This window comes from Diaporthe citri (genome assembly GCF_014595645.1).
Source record: "Diaporthe citri strain NFHF-8-4 chromosome Unknown scaffold_2, whole genome shotgun sequence".
Classification (NCBI taxonomy): Eukaryota; Fungi; Ascomycota; class Sordariomycetes; order Diaporthales; family Diaporthaceae; genus Diaporthe; species Diaporthe citri.
Window position 1 is genome coordinate 963444 of NW_025064847.1, and position 17391 is coordinate 980834.

Genomic DNA, 17391 nt, shown 5'->3' on the forward strand with positions numbered 1-17391 from the left:
TCAATTCTTAGGTCGCAATAAATCCATCTCTAGCATCTGGGTGAGATCCAGGTTGGTCGCCAAGGCGGCTGGATTGCTTCTACGCCCCACAATTCACCTCAGCCGAGAACACCATCACTGACCTAGGCAGACGAGAAGAGTATAAAGGGATATTTCAAATAGTGCATTGGGGACTTACATAGGCCACATGATCTGAGTAAATCGACCTTGCCAAGGCCTGCGCCGGCGATGCAGGGAGCGAGAAACCTCAGAGTGACGGCACCAACAGAATGCTGATGGTAGTAGCGTCTCATTGACATGAGATTGACTGTCCATGCGACCCTCGAGTGTGTTGGACGGTTCGCTGGTACATTACCCTGTACGCAACCCAGGGCTCTTCTCTGGTCGGTGTAATATCGATCCCATACACGGACCTCAGCCTTGGCAGCTTCTCCTGAACCAAACGATCTCTGAACAATGACCATGCCTCTTCCAGCCTTCCTTCCCTCTCCAGAAGCGTTGCTAGTCCACAACGGCCTGTGTGCGTCTCCGTGTGATGAATACCGAGAGTCGCCACTCTTGTAGCGAACGAATCGGTTAGCAGTTGTTCGGACTCCTCTACCCTATCTTGGCATAACCTAAGCCACCCGAGATTATACATGCTAGTCGCGGTGAATGGGTGTTGATCCCCAAACGCTCTTATTGTCCGTTCCAGCGACATGTGCAAGTACTTCTCCGCTTCGTTCCAGGGACCGTAGCAGGTGAGGTGCCATCCCAGGCTGCTTAATGGGCCTAGCGTGTTGGGATGTAACTCTCCAAATTCCTCCTCGCTCATCCTGATGCACTCGGAATACATCCGATACGCCATATCCTGATTCCCAGCGATGGTGTTATGATAGGCGATGCCCCCAATGGTAAGAATCGTGAAAGGATGATCCTGTCCCAAAAACGACTCCAGGCGGTCGTAAATACTATGAAACAATTGGGTGGCCTCTGACATATTCCCAGAGTCCCTCAGGTACCGAGCATACTGAACACTGGCGAATAGCGTTTGTTTATTGTCTGAACCATACACATATTCCATGCACTCGAGGCCTTCTTGATAGAGGTGGCATGCTTCTTCGTAGTTCATATGATCAGCATAGAGGCGAGCTAACGACATTGTCGCATTTATAGCCTCTTTATTGTGGAGACCGAAGAGTCGTACTGTATCGTCCTTGTAATGCTCGAAGGCAGCGATGACCTGGTCATCACCCTCAGGTTGGTTATGCATTGAAAACTTCGCAGCTAAGTGGTGCAGCCAGGTTTGAACTTCAGATATGATCGCTTTGAGCTGACCTATAGAGTAGGTATAGTCGATAGGTCCAGAAATGTGACGATGATACTGTATGATCCAGGTTCTGAAGTTCTCGCTCCGTAAGAAGCTGTTCAACATTTCCACATGGCCACTGGCTGAGATATCGGATTTTGTGATATGCAAGTGCCAATATTGAGTGGCGTATCCAAGTAGCGGGTACATGTGTTGCTCGCTGTCGTCGAACGCGATTCTGCCGGACTGGAAAGGTTTAAGATTAAGATAAGCGGCACAGGTTAGCCCAATGCTGCGATGGACGATTCTTTGAGGAGCCAGAAGTGCTCGTTCAGATTCCTTGCGGTAAGTCGCCAGAAATTCTTTGGCTGAAAAGTGGCTCAAGGAGACATTGTTGTTGGCGTATATGCGCACAAATGGACCACACGACCGTTTCAACGCTAGTTCAATGTCAAACGGCTTCGAGTTGCGGTCTAGCTCGCGGCTCTGGATTCGTACTTGACAAGCTTCCTCTAGCTCCTGGAGCGTCATCATTCGGAACCCATCAACGAGCCAGCCCAGCGCGAAAGAAGCAAACCGTATCGTGTTAGCATGGGCCTTACCCAGCTTTTCTACAGCTTCTGTGTATATTGTCTCCAGCTTTCTCGGGAGTTTCTGAAGTGCTTTCCGTGTAGCTGCTAGAGAATCTTGGTTTTCAAGATCGTCGAACACAAGGGAGGCCCATAGGATCATGCCATCTGCAGCGCTTGTCAACGAGTCTCGAATCTCGGTCTTGAATGGCTCATTTCTCAGATGAACCGCGTGTATAGTGGCAAGGCGATGCTCCAAATATCTTTGAATGTCGTCGCTGGTGTCCTCGCCAGTTATTGACAAAAGATTGGCGTTACCAAAAAGTCGCTGTACTTCCACATCATCGTCCCTGCTGGAAACGAGAAGCTTAAACTGTCAAGATGAATCATTGCTCATTGATAGGAGCTTCTGGAACAGAATTTCGCGATGTGTAGTGGGACTTTGACACTCATCTAATGCATCGATGATGCATACTAAAGGGCCAACTTTGGAGGTCATGGTCTTAAAAACCTCGAATAAAGGTTCGAAATGTTCGAAACTGTCGATAGTCTGGGATCCGTTGTTGAAGTAAAAGTCTTCAACATGTTGTACCAGTTGTGATTGTTGCTTCAGCAACTGGTATACAAGAGTCCGAACGAGTGTTATGGCCCATCGCTGATCCCCACGGGCTTTGGCATCAAAGTAGAAATAGATCCGGAGACCATTTGACTGGGTGGATTCCACTATTCTGCTTAGGAGATACGTTTTACCGCATCCTGTTCTAGCCAGTGAGAAACCAAATATGAACGTCATTGTAGATATGTGACAAGAGAAAATGCGTATTCACCTGTTTTTCCCCGTATCCATAGAACTGAACCAGCACTTCCATTCAACCAATTCTTGAATTCTTTCTTCTGAAGGATCCAGTCACAAGTTGTACCTGTGCGCTTCAACATTGCATGATATCCTTCACCCCCAAGTGGGTGAAGCCATCGATAGATCTCCCGCAATGTCGCTTTCTTACGGTCTTCAGAGAATATTAGGTCGCGTCTGGTATTTGGTTTGGAGATTGAATTTACCTTGTTGTATGTTCGCCATTGATGTGTCAAGGGATTGTATTAGACCTATGATGGTGGAGTTTAGTGACAAACGTTATCGAGAGTGAGAAGAGACATCATACCTGCTTGCTGTGTGTTTGATTGCCTATTGTGGTCTGAAATGTCTATGTTTTCCTCCATTAGCAAAATCGAGTCGCCATTGATGCGATGCGTCTCACCAGCGTGGAGAAAGACCAATGACTCCCGTTCTACCACCTGCTCATAGAGCCTAATCTGTTGCACTACTGGTTCAAAGCTTATGTGTGGTGGTTTTCGAGTAGAGTACCACATCTGATCTGTAAAATGAGAACATCAGAACACGTAGCACACGGCGGCAAATGTATCTTGGGTCGTACTCAGGAAGCTTCGCGAAAAGTATATCCGAGCCCGAACAAGGAAATTGATGACATGGGCGAAAAGGCGAGGCACAGCTTGTTGTAAGCGCTGGCTTCTGCTCAAGTATAGACGCTCGTATTCTCTGGCCCTGCCAAAGATACCTAGGATATGCTGCAGTTGATCGACGAGAAATTCGGCTGTTTTGAGCGCAGACAGCGCGATCTACTGCCTGGTCAACTATTGAACAAGCAAATTGGTGCGACGTAGGCTTGCCTGTAGAAGAAACCTGAAAGTTCCCCAAGCAATGGCACTGAACTCGGCATGATGCTGGAGAATAATATCTCCTACGATCGCATATGTCGAAATTTGAGTAAGTAGCCCATGAACCTTATCGCGCAATGCAATATTGCCAATTTTCCACTTTTTGGCATCCCATTCCTGTTGCTCCTTGGTGACCAGGCTGTGGATATCACTGAAAGTTGCCATTGGTTGTTGGCTTAGATCGATCTTCTTCTCTCCGTGTCGTGTTAGCTCTTGGTTGAAGATTTGAATTGCCATGGCCCAGGTGGTCCCAGAACCACTTGACATTGTCGGCACATTCATGGTCTAGTCATGCTGTGCAGAAAGGGGAGGAAAAACTGTGTTCTGATGTTGGGCTGAGGAGGGGAATCCTCTCTTCAGCTCCTGGAAGAGCAGTAGCGCGGCCCATGCCACGTAACATACAATGGTCGGGCGGATTATATGCATCATATCTCGCTTGGCAAGAACTGTAATACGCTGGCTAACGCCTCTTGATAAACGTGCAGTTTTGGTACTCAATGTAACGCACGGAAACTTCCCAGCGGCTTGAATCAAATCAATGTCAGCATTTTCAACTGTATAAGTGTCAGCGCTAAGCCGAATTCGCTTTTAAAGATTACCTAGGTAGGTTCAAGTGTTCAACCGGGGAACGTACGTCAACATAGCTTGGACGATGAGCAGCTTCCTGTAACAATTCATTAGAGAATCCTCACCTCGTTCAGCTGACCTTCAAACGAAACGGTGAGGCGGGAAATTCATTCCCTGTCCAGTTCTGCAGCCACAGATGTCTCTGTGTGTAACCATACTTTCCTGCCTGTTTTGGTTTTTCCTATACTCGGCCATTCGGTCTTGCTTCCGCTCCGGAACCCGACCGAACCACCCAGTCACGCAATCGCTTGGACGGCAGCGCATCTGGTAGCTCGCCTCCTTTGATCAATGGTTCCTGCTAGGATATGCGAGCGTTTCCTGCCTCATCTTGCTCCGAACTCTTGACTTGGTCTCCCCCGTCCGCATCTTTTGGTTTGCAGAAGACCTGCATTTTGGAAGCTCTAGACTGTAAGTTGTGCATACATTGGGTGTGGACGTGCATGTCACATACACTAGACTCCTGTATAAACTTAGAGTTAACGGCTTGGCTTTGGCCGATAGTGGGGACGGTGAGCCCCGTGGGGATGGATCAGTGGGCAGGGAGCCAAACAGCACCCAATTGGGTTGATTCCAGCGTATTCTCTGCCCTGCTGGGCCGCATGTTCATCGCATCATGAACGCCATGACTTAGGACTTGGCCTTCAATGGCTAGCCTCTATAATTTAGAAGCATTACTAATGACGATATACCTGTCCAGGTAGGTTGGGTAGGGATCCGTTACGTATAAGTTTTCAGCCCACGCACTTTTCTTGCTTGTTACGGCATCCAAGCGTATAAGGGGCAACCAAGGCGGGTGGGCCCCACACGGGGTTTAATTGCAATACCCCCAGTATTCTCACCACTCCCATCATTCACTCGACAGGTCAGCGGCGCAGCATCATGGAGTCTTGTGGCATGAATCAGGACTGGTGGAAATTGTTGATGGATAGGAGGGCGCGCGCCTGCTGTGTGGTGTCCGTGATTAAATGATCAAAGCCCAGAAACAATTGCTTGTTAATTTTTCTATGTCGTTAATAAGGTTTTAAATATCAGCCCTCTGTCCGGCTCATCAGATGAACGATCCAACCAAGCAAACTGAATAACAGTCGTTCTCGGAGTCAGCCGACCATTCTCCTCTCGTTCATCCTCAAAATGGTTCTGCCCCCAAGATTGTGACCTCGGCCGCCCACTTGCCGAGGGTGGTGTTGTCACCCTCTGGAATGGTGGTGACGAGAAGAACCAACAGGATTCATTGAAGACGGCCTTCGAGAAACGGTTCCCTGGCATGACACTCAACGTCACTGTCGACGTTTCCAAGTACCACGACGGCAACATCGACCAGCAGCTGATCGAGGACAATGTCTACGTTGACAGTGTCATCCTCCAGACCACTCACGACTATCCTCGTTGGGATCAGGAGGGCGCACTCCTGCGATATAAACCGCTGAACTTCGACAAGATCCACCCGGGGGCTTGGTACGCTGTCGTTGTCTTCGGTTGGAGTAACATCTGGAATACAGACAAGGTGGCAAACGGGCCGGTTGAGTACTCTGATTACCTGAAGCCGGAGTTCAAGGACAAACTGGTCTTTACATATCCAAACGACGACGATGCTGTTCTTTTCGCATTCGACTTGGCGTGAGTTGAGCCCCAGAATGCGCAAATAGGTCTGTGACACAGAGACTAACCGGCGCACAACAGCCTTCGGGAGAACGGCCTCGGCTGGTTCAAGCAACTTCTCGTCCAGAGACCTCGCTGGGTCCGCGGCACCGCCACCCCGACGACACTCATCGGCCAGGCCAACAGAACCTACGCCGCGACCTTCAGCGGCAGCGCCGGCATGGCCCCCACCGCCCCCTTCAACGTCTCCATCCCCAAGAACGGCTTCTTCACCACCTGGGGCCAGCGCGGCGCCATTCTCAAGGACGCGCCTCACCCGGAGGGCGCCAAGCTCCTGCACAACTTCCTCCTGACCGACGAGTACCAGGACCCCGCCAACACGGGCATGTGGAGCGTCCGCCAGGATATCCCCCCGCCTGCTGGATACCCTGCCCTGTCTGAGCTCAACTCCACCAACCCTAACGAGTTCGACCGTTTCATGGCCGACCGTCCCCGTGTCGAGAGGTTGAAGCTCTTTACGAGAACCTGATTGGCACGCCTCAGGGGCTTAGCCCCCTGGTTGATGACCTGTAGCAGTCAGGAGCAGCTCATTATTCATACCTCGCAGCTTAGCTTCAGTGTCTTTGTACCTATCGGACTTCTTGTATATAAAAGTTTCCTCACCTGTTTTTAAATACTGACCAGGGATCGATATTTCTACACTGCTAGTAGATTACGTGGGCGAAGGGTGTTGATGTTGCTGTGATGCACGCCCATTCTACGCTATTTCCTTGTTCATGCGTCAGTCGGGGAGATATTTTTAGTTGATTAGAATGTACATAGTTCCGATATGAACGGACTAACTAACTAGGAACCGGAATGTACAAAGGTACCAAGTTGGAAGGTGCATAGCAAGCCCCGGCCCATGTAGATAAGAAATACCAGAAATCGTACATTCGACTTGGAATGACACGGGCAAGCATTCAGAATCATAGCGATGCTAATTTGTTTCTTCTATGCTACTGCGGTCATCAACGCCGAGGAATGAGCCCCCCTCAGGTGTCCCAGCCAGGGTATCAGCAAGGCAATTCCAAAAATACATATCCCCAAGTTCACCCCCGGCCTCGCTCCGCACTGGATTGGCTAAAACACATGTTCGAAGTCCGTTCTGTAAACAACTACACCACACGCTTGTCCTGTTCAAGCTGCTCGGGAACGCCGTTCAGCACGTCTCGCTGCCTTCGCCGTCCTTGCTTTTGAGCCACGAGTCTGGACATCTTCATCCTGCTGTTGGAACAAATCAGTATCCGCAGCTACTCAACCTCGTGACTATCCGGCGTACTAACCTTGACGATCGCTTCGTTGCCGCCAGCCGCCCACCTCTCCTCGCCTAGCCTCTCAAATTCTGCGAGCTCGTCCTCGAACCGCTTGAGTGCTACGGCAGTGTCATCGACAGTGCCCGAGGCGTCGCTGCGAGGTCCGATCCAAACGCCTTGTTCGTCGCATGGCATGTAGCAGTCGTCTGAGTCGGTTGAGGTTATGACACCTGGTCAGGTTGTCACAGTCAGTTCGGCTCTCTTTGCGGTTGTCTGAGAATTAAAACTTACCATGTGCAGCGCCAGGTTGGACACCCATGGCGCTAATAGTCAGAAGAGTGAGGAGGGTTGGGAAGAGCATTTAAGTGATATGAGAGGAGTTTTGATGTGTTGATTCGGAATGTTGCTTGTGGAAGATGAATTGAATTGCCGCGAGTCTTTCTGATGCTGTCAAAGAAGATGATGAGTAGATGTCTTCTCAGAACTCAAGCCTCGGGAACTCCTGGGCTTATATGTGCCTCTGCTCAGCGCCCGGAGCCAGGAATTCTTGGTCTCGGAGCTGGACTGAAGTCATCCACGTGAAGCCTGGAGGGATCCTCCGTACCTGCGATGTAGTCGGTGGGGTGTAAGAAACGCAGCCAAGTCGCCCGTCACAGTCATGTATCTGAGGCAGTGACTTTGTTGGGGGCCTGTCACACCCTTAGAAGGTAGGCAACAGTGACGGAAGCCTAAGGAATCTCGGTCGGCTCACCGAACGGTCACCAGCAATGAGGCAATGCTGTGGAGGAGTCAAGAAACATCTCCCAGGATTGTAGAGCACAAAGCCTGGCTCCGGAGGCGTGTTGTCGTCAGCAAGATGACAGAGATTTTCTCCCCTCTTTCTAATTCCAAGAGAATGCTAGGCATGTCATCCGACTAGACTTTGTGGTCCTCGACCACGCAATACCATGCCGGGCCGAGACTGCTTATCCCGGACCCAGCAGCTCGGAAATGAACATATAATTCGAGTTCCAGCACATGACGCGGTACTTGGGCCTATCACGGGCCTCCCTTGAGCTGCAGTTCGCATCCTTCTGTGGGTCGATGCTGCTTACAGTCCGAGGCAAAGCGGAGCCCCTTCAAACTCTAGGCTGACTTCGACCGGCCACACCATCCCACGTTTCGATCGCACGATCCCGCAGACGATTGGGCCAATTGTTTCTTACCCTCTCGGCTGTCAGTTTGTGCTTCATGCGTGCGACTGTGCAGGATCGCGTGGGCTATAATGGGGACTTTTTATCTCTTTTCTGGTTGGACCAGACTCATGGGGGCCAAGAACCACATGCTCACGTTAACATTATTTGGCGTTCATGCTCGAGTGTCTTACGCAAAACGCTGCTCCAGAACCCAATCCTCCTGCCTCAATCTGAGTCATCCTGGTAAAGATATAGCTCAACGGCGCGCACATTATCGCAGCGGCCGTGATTGTGGATCCAGCCCACCACCTATTTCCACCAGAGGACAATGCATATTCCATTCTGGAACGGACGACATGGTAGTTGATAGGAGAACTTCCTTCGGAGGTTCGCTTACGGCCACAAGCAAGGCACACACACCCACCTGAGTCACATGTCCAGCCCTACGGGGCGTTAGTTTCGATCCTATGGCGGCATCTACTAAGCAAGCGTTTCCAAGGCAAGCCACTTCCTCCCATGGGGGGCTTAGCATCCACGTTCCGGCGATCACCTCAGCCCTGATAGTGGAGCCATGTCCTTATGTCACACGAAGCCACGTGTGTCTTCTCTGCGAGGACGTTTCCCTGGAGGTATTCCCGAAGTATTTGGATGCCTGCGCGGCCTTCTAGTATCACCAACACGTGCGGGAAAAAAGCGCCTTGGGGCAGTGTATGTCGTTCTTGGTCCCGTGGAACGAAATGGGAACCAAGATTACCGTTCCTATTCGTGTAGTTCTCACTGGCCACGAGCCCCTTCCTTCCGGCTAGTTAGAACTTTTGAGCTTAGATAAAGGAAAGAGTGACTCAGCTGAGAATCTATATAGGATCGTTTCGAAAAGACTCGTCTACACCCGATTTCTTGGTAGAGACACACATTCAATGAGTTCCCTGACGCTGGGAATTAATCTCACCGCCTAGCATCAGATATCGTCGTGAAGCTCTACAACACTGAGTTTTCTACTAGCTACACAATTTGCCGCCACATATCCTACGTCAGACTTTATTTTCTCGCCCTCACTTATCCCCCAAAAATGATCCCGATAAGATCATCCTCGTCAGACGAAGAAGAAAGGACGGCGTTCATTGAGCCAACTCCTGTATATCGTGATCAGAAACAGGGTTCATGGAGAGGCATTTCCCGTCCTTTCATCCTCCTCAGCATTTTCAATTTCTTGGCGTTGGGACTCACTGTCACCATCCTGACCTTATGGCACAATGGACACACAAAACCGTCAGCTAGTCCCAATGAAGTATACCGACAAGTGAACGGCCCCTCTCCACTTTACGACCAGGTGCCTCTCAACCCATACAAGACCACCACCAACGGCACCTTCTGGCCGGCCAACAGGCCCGACGGCGGCAGCGTAGCCCGGAAGATGCCCAACCCGGCAGACGAGGCCGTCTGGGACGACTGGGAGCTGACCACCGTCGTGCCCGTGACGGCCGCCGGCATCCGCGAGCTGGGCAAGGACATCTCGACCGCCGCAAAGCTGGAGGACGACGTCTGGGGGCTCGGCGACGACGCATACGCGGGGGTGCTCGACGTCTTCCACCAGATACACTGCCTGAACCAGCTGCGCAAGTTTGCCTACGCGGACTACTACCACATGAAAATCGCCAACGCGGACCCGGAGGCCCTGACCACACATGAGGTGCATACCAACCATTGTGTGGATATTATATTGCAGGCTATACAATGTTCTGGGAACCTGCGTGAGTACACCCGCCTCCTGATTTTAAGGGCATAGTTCACCCGTGTGGCCCGTAATAGAAACGATAATTCGCTAACAGTGTATATAGAGTTGGTCACGATGCACTGGATGGAGCGACAGCAGTACCCGTTCCCTGACATGAGCACGAATAGGCAATGTGTTGAGTTTGATAGGATCACCCAGTGGCGAAACGACAACAGGATCGACATGAAGAAGTTTGTCGCGACGATGAAGAAGGATCAACAGCCTGGTCCTGTCAAAGAACGACCAGCAGAAAAGGGATACCTAGACATGTTTGGGGAATGAATTCCTCACCAATTTTACAAAAACAAATAATAATATGAATATAATCAACATTGACATTTAATAATTACTAAAATGCTTTGTTTAGGAACGTCTCCGATAGTATCAGGATAAAATATCAACTGATTGTCTTTCTCCTTGAATAACACTGATGTCTCTTTCTCTCCAGTACTCGCGCTTACCGCCCCACCTGATGATTCTTTTCGGCAGCGTTCTTATTAGCCGGTTCGTTAGAGATGAAATTCAGGAAGGGTGAAAGCCTACCCAGGTGAGCAACGGCGTGTCAGGCCAGCAGCCTGTCTCACGTGGCGGCGTTGGCATCAGGCACGGCTGAGAGCGATGGTGGTATTGCTATTAATCTGTATGACCCTCGAGCATGTTTTCAGCATGAAATGCTCCAGCAAGGAGCAAACTAAGCTAAATGAACTGATAGTCGCAAATGTCTCAGAGTAAGACATTTTGAAGACCTTGGCCAAGGATTTCTCTCAATCATTCATTCTCGAGGGACCAGCCAGTAAGTATACCAAAAAAAAAAAAAAAAGCCATGTCTACTTGGCCTAGGTATTCCGTAGCTGAGGAGATGGTGCAAGAAATTCTCCAATTTCTTCGAAGGTTCGCTTTAATTCAATAACTTTCTCTCAGCACATGCAGCATCGCTCTCTGAACAAAGTTGAAGAGTGCAGCTGACCTAACCACCTCCTTGATTTCCTTGGGTTTGTGCAAAAATATTAGTGCTGACTCTTATTGCATGGCAGTTCTGTCGTGTTCTCCTGAAGCAATGATGCTTGCCGGAAGGCGGCCAATTCCGCCCGTCAGATGGTGCCCATGAGGGGGTTTTCTGGTGAGAGGGAAGTAAGAGTACGTCACAAAATAGTGAAATCGGAACAGCCTGTCATCTGGATATACGGTCGACTTGATTTTTTGATCTTGCATTTTTTTTGTTTACTTGCCGTCCTCCGGCGTTCAAACAATTTGATTTGTGTTGAGTGGTTTAGGCTGCAATCGTGGCTGATGACGTAACGTGTCCTTTGAGCCACTCTGTCCTTCCCATTCCGGAGTGAATGGCAGAAAGGCAGGTCTAGATTTGACCATCAATCATTCAAAGCACAAAGCTACCATAAAGCCAACCATCAATCGCTACCTAGCAACCCGTCACCGCAGGCAACACGTAAACCGCAAGCAGTCGTTTGACCACAGGCGACCACCGACCTCCTCAGGCTCGTTCATACAGCACGAGCTTCTCTCGTACCTCATCAACTTCATCCCACCGTAGCAAGCCACATTGTTGTTTGACACCATGTCCGAGGACCAACGAGTAGCAGACATAACGGGGCAAAGTGTTGCGCTCGTCAAAGAGATGCGCCAGCTCCTACCCAACAAACAAAGCAGCGTCGTCAACCCTCGATTCGACCCCGCCACCGTCGAGAACGATGCCAAGACCACAACGATCATTGCGCACTCGCGCTTTCCCGACCTTGTTCAACAATTCCTAGTGCACAAAGTACAGCATGGCACTCCCGCTGAGCAGCTTCTCTACATGTCTTTGTCTCGGCACCAGGAGATTTCTCGTCTTGTCTCCAAGCGTCCCCTGGTCTTCATGAACCCCGGAGACACCACCGTACTCCGAAATGGCAGGAATGTTGGCAACGCGGCCAAATCCTGGGATCGTGTTGGTACAGAGGAGGAGACAATCAATGAGAATATCCGGCTCGAGGACTACCTGAGCTACGACGAGATGATGTTGAGTGCGCTGATTGGGGTTTCGGGCTCAAGCTACTTTGTGAACGATGGCGGCAGGTATAATAGTGCTATCCCTGGGCCGAGCGGCACGTTTGAGGAACGAGGAGTGATCATTGGACTTGTCGGGGCCCGCTTTGAAAGGCCCGATCACATGGAATCAACATACATCCTGCCGCCCGTTGCAAGGTCAAGGATGCATCCGGATTTGCGTCGAATATGGAACGAGTTCTTTGGAATCAGCCCTACAGCCCCAGGCACCACCTTCAACAAAGTGGCATACCAGGCCCGCATGCGCCTGACTGCAGAGATACTCTTGTTCGAGGCCAACAGGCGTGCGGAGATTGCGGGCAAGAAGGCCTACGTGTACATTGTCGGCCTCGGCCTCGGCGTGTGGCAGAAAAATCCCGACCAGGGGCGGCTCTATGTCGAAGTCTTTGAACAGGTCATAAGAGAGCAAGGTGCTGAGTTGACTGACCTGAAAACGCTTGAATTTGCCTGGATCGATGTACCTGGTAAAGAACGAACAAACATGAGAAGCGCTGCACAGGAACATGGGATCGACGTACTGTTTTCCAAGAGGAACCCGGCCGCAAAGCTGAAAGGAGACAAGGCCGGCCAGCTCCTGGTGCTGAGTTACGCCTGGGACTCGAACAGCTTCCCTGGAAACGAGTACTGGATGAACAATCTACAGGCAAGCGGAGACCCGGCGGCAGCTTGTATGTCTACAATCGCGGAATTGCACAATCCAGTCATCAACCCTGCATTCCTGAATAGATTAGAGCTGCTGGGGTAAGTCTGCATTTCTTTGCAGTCTTCAAACTCCATCGCTCTCAGGTGGCATGCACAGGGCTCTCTTTGTCTCGTAACTTATGGTATCATCAGAATAGCGCCCTTGTTAATATCCCGGAATAAGGCCCTGCAATACAACCAAACTCGCATCTCTCAATATTTGTTGTCCATTACTGTGATATATTGTATCTATGCTTTGGCTCATCATCTTTATTTCATTATACTAGCAGCATGGGTATGGTCATCAGACATGCGAACAAGGTACACCACTTTGTAAGATATACATCAGCCGAGAGGGATCAACCATTATGAGCATCAAGATATCTGACATATGATTTTCAGCTATGCTACACTCTCAAGATTCGGTACAGAGTTCGGATGAACATCCGACGACGATCTATTGCAACCTCCTGGTCATATAGCATGATGATTATGCTCGTCAGCCGAGCTGTGTCAGTAGAGCGGTTCGTCCGAACTGTGAGCAACAGAACTCTAATCACAGATCATTGTTGATGTTTCTTGTTCCAGCTCTTTATCACGATCTACGCTTCCCTCTGGACCACTTTATGACACGGAGAGAGACCCTCGCGCAGTTCAGCTGCGTCGGTGCTTGCACGAATGGCGGCCCTGTATCTTCACATGCCCAGTTTTTGAGATGCCGCGGCTTGCAAGGGCCGGCATGCTTGGCCCAAATATCCCGCGATGCTGCATATCTCACCGTGTGTCCAATCATCGTGGCATGTCCTTCCCCGCAAAACGACCCCAGGGCACGAACCGCTGGAAGCTTGTCCCGATCAATCCAAACGTCCGTAACTCGGCCGGCGCCACCTTTAAACCTAGTTCGCCTTTCCACGATCCATTACAATCACCGTTGGATCCTACCTGCGCAAGAAAATCACTCGATGATGCAACGGTGGGAGAACTCCCGAGATATTATGACTGGATGAGGAAACCCATCGACAAAAGACACCCGTGTCGTCGAATATTCCGTCAGGTTTGCGGGGTAGCCTCAATCTCTGCCACCCGCCAGCTTTACGCCCGTCGGTACCCTGCCTAGACAAAGCTGGAAATGCAACCTTTCAGGCCTCCTCAAACCTGTCCTGTCCTGCCTGATGTATAAATATAAAGCGCGTGCGCCAGTACCAGGTTTTCTGCTCGGTCACCACGGACCATCTTACACCTCCAGTCACTACCTCGCTTGATAGCAGTACCGGTGCCCCTTGCCCCTATAGAGCCACAGCAGACCAGACACCATGCTCATCTCCAGAGTCCTCCCCACCCTCGTCCTCGGCGTTGGAAGCGTCCTCGCCGACGGCACCTCAATCGTCAATGCCATCACAGCTATTCAAAACGCCACCAATGAGCTCACCACGACGGTCAGCAACTACAACGGAAACATCCTCGGGGCACTCCCCATCATCATCCAGTCCACCGAGCTCCTCTCAACAATCAAGAAGGGCACCAAGACCGCCGAGGAGTCTGCCGCTCTCGCCGACCTCGAGGCGGTGACCGTCGGCCTGGCAACAATCACGCTGGTCGGCAACGTCAACGCCTCGCTGGACACCATCGTCGACGCCAAGCCGAAGTTCGACCGCAACCTGCTGACGCCGGTCGTGCTCCTGAACCTGGAGCAGCAGAGATCCGCGTCGGCAGACTTCAGCGACGCTGTCGTGAGCAAACTGCCGGCCACGTTCGTCTCCACGGGACAGCAGCTCGCCGCACAGATTAGCGAGGCCTTCAGCGAGGCTATCAGTATCTACAGTGGAGGAATTCTGAGCAAGTGAAGACGTGAAGCCTTTGAGACGGTGGAGCGTTAGCATGTAGCTATTATATGACAATGCAAAGTACATATTCTGCATGCTCGTATGCCGCTGTAATGTGTTATGACCATACTGCTGTAGTATTCAATAATCTTGTACACACAAACATCTTGTCACTAACAACGACGGAAGTTTTCCTCGCCGGACCACTTGGGTCCTTTTGCATACTCGTATGAGCAGATTCCAATGCTGTATGGGACTGAGGTCTAACACTATCCGCATATTTTTGAGTGGATCGAATTATCTTTGACCCTTATCAATCAATTGAATTCAGATGAAAGACAGCAGTATAATGCGAGCTAAGGAACTCGATGGCGTCTTTCTCAACGTTGACAAAGGCGCCTTGAGTATATACAACCTTTCCGATGAGTCCGTCAACGCAACAGCCGCTCCAATAGATACATAAGCTCGGCGGCCAATGACCCCTATCAAGACTGATATCTTGTGCACATTCCCGGCGACAAAACCCTGTCCTGTCCTACTGGAGCTCACTGGAATGACGCGCGGTACTGATTCCAGTAGGAGTAGATGCGGTCCTCCTGGCCGGGCGTGAACTCCTCGTAGCATGTGTCGTAGGTGTAGTCCATGTAGTTGTGGATAGGATCTACGCCAGCCGCCGGGCAGGAATCCCGACCCACCGGGCAGCCTGAGGCAGAGCTGGCCTCGGCCGGCGTGTCGTCCACACTGTCACCAGAGCCAGAGCAACCGGCCTGGAACGTATGGTACAGGCCGAAATAGTGGCCTATCTCGTGCACAGCCGTGAGTCCTAGGTTGTAGTTGGTCTCGGAGCCCCCGGGGACCGTGGATGACAGGATGTAGAAAGTGCTGTCAGAGCCGCTGGTGCTGGCTGGGAAGTAGCAGTAGCCGAGGGAGTCCATCGAATAGACGAAGTACAGGTTTAGATCTGCGTAGGTTCCTTTGCGGAGGGACCTCTTCATGGTAGTCTCAGAACCGTCGTTGGCCCAGTTCGAGTTAACAGTCCAGTCAGTTCCGGCATTGACAAAGGATATTCCATGCGGTGCAAAAGCCGTGTTCATGGCACTCAGCTGGTTGCTGATCTGGGTTGACTACTCGGGTCACGAAGATCAGCCACGATGAAAGAGGTGAAAGGGGAAACGCTGGACCAAGGCAAATCACGACAAGGCACGCACAGTAAGTTAACCCCCAGAAGCGGAAGTCGAGGTGGCCAGCACGTGGAAGTAAGTGTTGACCTCGATAGTGGCCGCAGCCGAGCTGGCGTTGCCTGCGAGACGGGCTTCCTTTTCGATCTGGTAGAATGACTTGGCGATGGCAATCTCCTCCTCCGTGGGCTCAGGGGCACCACACGCTCGCTGTGCCACAGCATGAGAAGCCGCAAGGGCAGTAAGAAGGGCGGCTTTGAACAACATCCTGTCTTTATGCGGGCGAGGAGTGATAGTATATACAGTCGAGCTGAGCTTAACCAGCGAATGTTATACCGGTGACAGTGGCGATTTCGATGCGACGATCACTATTACTCCTGAAGGACACAGTCTGTCTATTTTAATAGTCGGTACCATCAAAGCTGGCCGCCGCTGGTCATGCGTGTCAAGCTATGCAGCGTATACATGGCGGCGCCCTATCTGCAAAACACCCGTCAACCTAATCTCTCCCAGGAGCCATCTTTCGAGATTGCGTGGCAAGTCTCCAGACCTTCCTTTCTCATATCACCGGCCGAGTGCCACCGCGACAATGACCGGGTAGTGGCTCTACATGGTGGCAGGCGCAGCCAGGACCACCCTATCGCTTAGCTGCATCGCTGTATCTTTCGAGCAGCCAGGTAGCTGTTGAGCGCTTGGCGATGTCAAGACGCGTTCGGCCGTCGTTCGGCTTGGAGCCTAGCATGGCTGCATGCCAGGAACGAAGTTGCGGGGATGGAGGAGGCCTGAAGGGGTCACCAGAACAACCATCCTGCCTCACGCGGATAGATAGAGGAGCATTGGGGCTGCTTTATCTTGCTCTTGGTTCGCCCAGACCGCCTTGGCTTGAAGCCCGTTCCGATAAGCCCTGGGGGCATCGAAGTTGTTACGCCCGTTTCGTGAATATGTCCTGGGAGTGGCCATCTACTCCTGGTTGGCTGGTTCCGCCGAGGTGCCTGCATATATACACGCGCCGAGACTTCTGGACGCCAACAACAACAGCAGTCGTCCCCAGTCGAACAAGCGATTTCGCCAAGCGCTGCCCAGAAATGCTCAGATGACACTCTAGAGACAAAGCACCTAGGCGAGAAAATGAGACCTCCTTCATCTGGCTGACCTCCCTCATCGGGAAGTGGTGCAAGTCGTGCGACGCGTCATGCGAGTGGAGGGAGGTCGGAAGTCCGCGGATGATGTGGGCGGTGCACGGGTAGAGGTCCCTGCCTGCGACAGGCCGTCGATTAATCACTACAGCTGGAATTGCGCGGCAAATGAACAGGATCACTGAATCTATCCACTCCGTTGAGTGGCGAGTGTCATGCTCACTACTTTCACTCATGACCGGATGCGGAATAACTCAACTAAAGTCCCTGCTTGGGCCGGCAAGTGCCCTCCCATTCGTGATAGGAACCAGGTGAGCAACTTACACTCAGTTGATTGCGCGTGGAAGGAAACCGGGATCCAAAATAAGAAACCCCAAGAGTCTATGGCCAGTTTCTTCACGAGTATCAGCAGGATTATTTGCAGGAGTGGTGGCATTTGCACCGC

General features: G+C 51.3%; 7 protein-coding genes across 7 annotated transcripts; 4 read left to right on the forward strand and 3 right to left on the reverse strand.

Moving 5' to 3' along the window:
- Positions 1–602: 602 nt before the first annotated feature.
- INS49_005907 (uncharacterized protein) lies at positions 603–2650 on the reverse strand (the record flags this gene model as incomplete). The annotated part of the gene is made up of 3 exons (XM_043166683.1): positions 603–606; positions 675–2230; positions 2333–2650. The coding sequence occupies 3 exons, from the start codon at positions 2648–2650 to the stop codon at positions 603–605; spliced, it is 1878 nt and encodes a 625-aa protein (XP_043027827.1).
- A 2832-nt stretch (positions 2651–5482) lies between these two features.
- Positions 5483–6346, forward strand: INS49_005908 (uncharacterized protein; the record flags this gene model as incomplete). The annotated part of the gene is made up of 2 exons (XM_043166684.1): positions 5483–5835; positions 5899–6346. 2 exons carry the CDS (start codon positions 5483–5485, stop codon positions 6344–6346), a joined length of 801 nt encoding a protein of 266 aa, XP_043027828.1.
- Positions 6347–7075: 729 nt separating this feature from the next.
- On the reverse strand, positions 7076–7431 carry INS49_005909 (uncharacterized protein; the record flags this gene model as incomplete). Its single annotated transcript, XM_043166685.1, has 3 exons — positions 7076–7080; positions 7139–7342; positions 7404–7431. The coding sequence occupies 3 exons, from the start codon at positions 7429–7431 to the stop codon at positions 7076–7078; spliced, it is 237 nt and encodes a 78-aa protein (XP_043027829.1).
- A 1925-nt stretch (positions 7432–9356) lies between these two features.
- On the forward strand, positions 9357–10343 carry INS49_005910 (uncharacterized protein; the record flags this gene model as incomplete). The annotated part of the gene is made up of 2 exons (XM_043166686.1): positions 9357–10038; positions 10126–10343. The coding sequence occupies 2 exons, from the start codon at positions 9357–9359 to the stop codon at positions 10341–10343; spliced, it is 900 nt and encodes a 299-aa protein (XP_043027830.1).
- Positions 10344–11637: 1294 nt separating this feature from the next.
- On the forward strand, positions 11638–12873 carry INS49_005911 (uncharacterized protein; the record flags this gene model as incomplete). The annotated part of the gene is made up of 1 exon (XM_043166687.1): positions 11638–12873. One exon carries the CDS (start codon positions 11638–11640, stop codon positions 12871–12873), a length of 1236 nt encoding a protein of 411 aa, XP_043027831.1.
- Positions 12874–14122: 1249 nt separating this feature from the next.
- INS49_005912 (uncharacterized protein) lies at positions 14123–14653 on the forward strand (the record flags this gene model as incomplete). Its single annotated transcript, XM_043166688.1, has 1 exon — positions 14123–14653. One exon carries the CDS (start codon positions 14123–14125, stop codon positions 14651–14653), a length of 531 nt encoding a protein of 176 aa, XP_043027832.1.
- A 524-nt stretch (positions 14654–15177) lies between these two features.
- Positions 15178–16077, reverse strand: INS49_005913 (uncharacterized protein; the record flags this gene model as incomplete). The annotated part of the gene is made up of 2 exons (XM_043166689.1): positions 15178–15747; positions 15901–16077. 2 exons carry the CDS (start codon positions 16075–16077, stop codon positions 15178–15180), a joined length of 747 nt encoding a protein of 248 aa, XP_043027833.1.
- Between the last annotated feature and the right edge of the window lie 1314 nt (positions 16078–17391).